At 33.1% G+C, this 5,413-nt stretch overlaps 1 protein-coding gene across 9 annotated transcripts in view; it reads left to right on the forward strand.

The window, feature by feature from the left end:
• The window catches only part of LOC136849813 (E3 ubiquitin-protein ligase TTC3-like), a 56,198-nt gene that overhangs the window by 49,899 nt on the left and 886 nt on the right, over nucleotides 1–5,413 (forward strand). For all 9 annotated transcript variants that reach the window (XM_067123263.1, XM_067123258.1, XM_067123259.1 and 6 more), the window contains one exon: nucleotides 695–777. In XM_067123263.1, the coding sequence (XP_066979364.1) occupies nucleotides 695–777 (83 nt within the window). The remainder of the gene's footprint in view (nucleotides 1–694; nucleotides 778–5,413) is intronic.

A 5,413-nucleotide genomic window follows, 5' to 3' on the forward strand; every position in this document is an offset into this window, starting at 1 on the left:
TTTGTGATGTTTTATTCTGATATGCGACATATGCATACATCCTTTTAGTATGAAGAATCACTTAGTTTCGTCATCCATGTCTCATCCACATCATAATTTTCACAACACTCCTGTAATCATTTCTCGTACTTATTATTTTCAGTTTTTTCCTTTAGAGTTTTAAGTAATTTTGTGTTTATGAATATTTGTCTGTGGACATTTGTGTCTGAAATAAAGCTCTTGATTTTAGCTTCACTGATAATGAATTTGATGATGTGGGAATGTAACATTCTTCAAACCAAAACAATCATTGTGTTTAAGTAATTTTATTTCATGTTTGAATTTGCTTGAATCGGTTCCAGTTGTGTCATCCATGAATAATTGATGAATATAGCCCACTTAACCCAATCCTGGTTTGCAATCTTGGTTTGTAGATCAGCACAGACAGTTTAAACATATTTTCTGTGAAAGTACAAACTTTAACCGAAAGTGAATGTCTAGTTTTGAAAACAGTCAGTTAAGGATATTTTTTCAGAATGTTCTTTTTGTGGTTTATCCAATTGTTAAAACTACAATTTAATGAATAAAATTTTAAGTTTCAGTATTAAAGGTAAACCCTTTTGGCCAGCCTTATAAAAGTCAAGTATTTTGATGTGGTTTGGTTGAGTTTTATAAATGATAATGATAACAGCAAATATCATTTTTGGATTTTCAGAATGTAGTCATCAGTGACAATGATGGAGCAGAAAGTGCAACTCATCCTAGGCTTTCCCATCAATTGAGGTCTCGTAGTGAAAGGTATGATGATTTTCCTGTTAATTATTGGAGGCTTATGGAATGATCATGTAATATAATGGTAGTAGTAATGTACTTAAAAGAAGAGCAATTTATTAATAATAATGATACCAGTCATACTCTACTGAAAAAGTTACTTTTTCATTATCTACCGCTGTTCTTCCGTAAAGCAAGAAACTAGACTGTAATTAACCCTTAAACGCCTACTGGACGTATCATACGTCGACTAAAATTGTCTGTTGGGTGCCAAGTGGACGTACCGTACGTCGACTACAAAAAATTTCAATCTTCGGTCAACTTTGACTCGACCGAAATGGTCGAAAAACGCAATTGTAAGCTAAAACTCTTACATTCTAGTAATATTCAATCATGTACCTTCATTTTACAACAAATTGGAAGTCTCTAGCACAATATTTCGATTTATGGTGAATTTTGAAAAAAATATTTTCTTACGCCAGCTGCTGTAACTCGGCCGAAAATTTCAGAAATTCTTTCGTCATTTTGTCGTAATTTTTGCACTGTTCTGTATTAGCCGTTACATAAAGTTTTATATATGAAAATGTGTGCAATTTCATGTAAAATACAGCAAAATACAACCCATGGGTGTAGCTTTTATCAGTTTGGAAATATTTTCATATAAACCACGATAACTGCCAAAATTTCAACCTTCGGTCAACTTTGACTCGACCGAAATGGTTAAAAAAACGCAATTGTAAGCTAAAACTCTTACATTCTAGTAATATTCAATCATTTACCTTCATTTTGCAACCAATTGAAAGTCTCTAGCACAATATTTCGATTTATGGTGAATTTTTGAAAAAAACTTTTTCCTTATGTCCGCGCCAGAAATTCTTTCGTCACGTTGTCGTAATGTTTGCTTCGTTTTATATTAGTCGTTGCATAAAGTTTTATATATGAAAATGTGCGCAATTTCATGTAGAATACAACAGAAAATAACTCATGGTTGTAGCTTTTATCAGTTTTGAAATATTTTCATATAAATCACGATAACTGCCAAAATTTCAACCTTCGGTCAACTTTAACTCGACCGAAATGGTCAAAAAATGCAATTATAAGCTAAAACTCTTACATTCTAGTAATATTCAATCATGTACCTTCATTTTGCAACAAACTGGAAGTCTCTAGCACAATATTTTGATTTATGGTGAATTTCTGAAAAAAAAAAAAACTTTCCTTATGTCTGCGCGCAGTAACTCGGCCGAACGTCTCAGAAATTCTTTCGTCACGTTGTCGTAATGTTTGCATCGTTTTACATTAGTCGTTACATAAACTTTTATATAAGAAAATGTGCGCAATTTCATGTAGAATACAACGGAAAATAGCTCATGGTTGTAGCTTTTATCAGTTTTGAAATATTTTCACATAAATCATGATAACTGCCAAAATTTCAACCTTCGGTCAACTTTAACTCGACCGAAATGGTCAAAAAACACAATTGCAAGCTAAACCTTCTACATTCTAGTAATATTCAATCGTTTACCTTCATTTTGCAATAAATTGGAAGTCTCTAGCACAATATTTCGATTTATGGTGAATTTTTGAAAAAAAACATTTTCCTTACGTCTGCGCGGTAACTCGGCCGAACATCTCAGAAATTCTTTCGTCCCGTTGTCGTAATATTTTCACCGTTTTATATTAGTCGTTACATAAAGTTTTATATATGAAAATGTGTGCAATTTCATGTACAATACAACAGAAAATAACTCATGGTTGTAGCTTTTATCAGTTTTGAAATATTTTCATATAAATCACGATAAATAGAAAAAATTCAACTTTCGGTCAACTTTAACTCAACCGAAATGGTAAAAAACTGCAATTGTAAGCTAAAACACTTACAGTCTAGTAATATTCAATCAATTAGCTTCATTTTTCAACAAACGGGAAGTCTCTAGCACAATATTTCGATTTATGGTGAATTTTTGAAAAACATTTTTTTACGTCCGCGTGTTACGAATTCATGCATCATTTTGTGATAATATTTTCTCTGTGTTGCTTTGATCGTTTTACAATTTGTTATATACCAAAATCATCGCAATTTAGTGTAAAATACGAAGAAAAACAAAATAACCCGTTAGCTTTAACCGTTTTGCTCACAGCGCGATTTGTATAAAATATATGAAAAATTCTTTTTGAGCTGTCATATATTTCAATATTTATATATGATAATGATATTTTGTTTCATTTCTGATGGTTGCATACTAAACTTCAGGCAATGACAAAAAAAGGAGCCAAAAATGAACACTTAACCTTAAAGACTAAGCATGCTGTGATTTTTTGAAAAAAACTTTTTTTCCACTTCGGCGCTAACTCACCAAATAGAGGCTCGGCGTTTAAGGGTTAAACCAACAGGTTGACAGCCAGAAAATTTATAATACCATATGCTAAAAATCTTGACAGGAAATGCTTTGCAGTGCTAAATATCTCTTTACCTTAATCATTTGTATTAAAGTAAACAACATCCTCATTCATCAGCCAAGAATTGGATCAGTTCTGCAAATGACCACATTCTTGATTTGTGTAAGCAATTGAGAAACTCTTACTTAGAGTAAGTACGTCATGTTTAAATTGTGATGGTGTTATCCCCTTCTCAGGTTGACCTATTTTTGCAAAATCTTTTGGTGCTTAATGTTTTTGAGGCTGAGCTTAACGGCGAAAAATTATTTGTATGCTGTACTAGGTTTTATCTTAAAGTGTGCATAACTTCTTTCTAATGCAGGAATGTTTTCCATTTTTTTTGTCAGTTTTCATGCTAGGTGGCTAAAGTTTTTATCACCTAGCATAAGACTTTATTTTTTAAGCCAGTTTGCTCCCAACCTTTGCTATTTTAGGTATTTGTCACTTCTTGATTTTTTATGCATGCTTATTGGCAATTTAATAATGTAGAATATTTGTATTTGGGTTCCTATTGAATTAGCAGACTGAGTCATTACTAATATACTGCAATGATTTGGTCTGACTTTGACCTTTCCACAAAGGTTTGCTAAGTTCATGTTGCTGGTGAATCATTTTGTTTGTACAGTAAATATTCAACCCATTTTGGGCAAGTCCGTTAAAATTCAAGACTGTAAAGTTTCAGTGTACTGGTTAAACTGTAATACAGTATTTCCTTGTTAGGGGCATCCCTCGGGGGGGGGTTACTCCTGGTAGTATTGGAAGTTGTATGCAGCATCCTGTCTGTCCCTAGTTGCATTGCTTTCTGCCTCTCAATATATATCTGTTTTCTCTGGTTTCCTCTTAGTTGTCAAAATTAACTTTGCCTGGAAATGCCAGAAAAAGAAGAAAGAAGTCAGAAAAATATTATTCAAGAATGCCATACTGTATATCAGTTTGCTATGTCAAACTGTGATGGAGATCATGAGTGCATATACACCTAGGCTTTGGGCTAGGTAATGGGTCAAAGCTTTTCTGAGTACTTAATCTTCCCTTACACATTTACTCATCATATCTTGTCTGTTATCTTTTTGATATATATTTAGAGACATTGGCGAGGAGTAGAGGAGTTCAGTAGGTTGTGCTGAAACTATGATGGACCAGGTAGTGGGTTAAAGCATTTATGAGCATATGTTTAGAGACATAGGTGAGGAGTAGAGGAGTTCAGTAGGTAGTGCAGAAACTATGATGGACCCGGTAGTCAGTTAAAGCATTTTTGAGCACTTCATCTTCCCCACACACAAACTCATATCTTGTTAGTTTTTTTCAGGCATACAATTTTTTCTTATGGAGACAAACCCATGCTTTTTAAGGTGGAGACACTTTCATATGTAGCTGAGTTTGTATATCTAGGAAAAATGCAAAATATCTGAAACTTTGCCATGTGCTTAATGTAAAAGCTACCTTTTATTGACTTAAAATATTCTCGACGTGGCTTAGAAGGTTTCAGTGCTAAGATGATTTGAAACTGAATTTTTTACCCTGATCAATACAAGGTGTCTTTTAGGTAGTGGCCACGGGAGCATTGGGAAAACAAGGGTAGTGCTCATGGGAGCATTGAGAAAACACTGTATGAATTTTCTGAAATAATTCAGGTTCCAATATTGCAGCCAATATATAATACCAAAAAACTAATACCCCATTGTTGATTTTACAGATTCATGTGAGAGGGAACAGGAGCATGTATAGTTCTTAAATTCTTATAATGAGTCTACTGAATCATTTTCAATAATATCATGACACATCATGAGTTATTGTTGCTAGAAGGGATAATGTTATTTAAACATAGTAGTGGCGGGAAGAACTGTTTTACAAATAAGATTGTTCAGGAAGATCATTGATTTATGTTTATTTTCTTATTACATTAATATGGATTATATGTGAAAATTAAAATTTTAAATTGTTTTTCAGTACTCTAAAAATTTTTCCATTGAGGGGTGAAGTAGGAAGTAGCACATGCAAAATGTAGTTTTGGGTTTGCCAGTAAACAAAAGGCATATTAGACATCACTGCATCACTGTAAATTTAGTGTTACCGTCATATGCTGTGCATTGTGGTAGCACAAAATGCCTGCCTAGGTCGTTTCATCACCAATAAACTACGTTTCATCACCAATAAACTAAAGTAGGTTAAATATATCATGTAGAGTAATTTCGTAGAGTAATATTTTGTAAATTTTTTTTTCCAG

Source organism: Macrobrachium rosenbergii, chromosome 21 (assembly GCF_040412425.1).
Source record: "Macrobrachium rosenbergii isolate ZJJX-2024 chromosome 21, ASM4041242v1, whole genome shotgun sequence".
Taxonomy (NCBI): Eukaryota; Metazoa; Arthropoda; class Malacostraca; order Decapoda; family Palaemonidae; genus Macrobrachium; species Macrobrachium rosenbergii.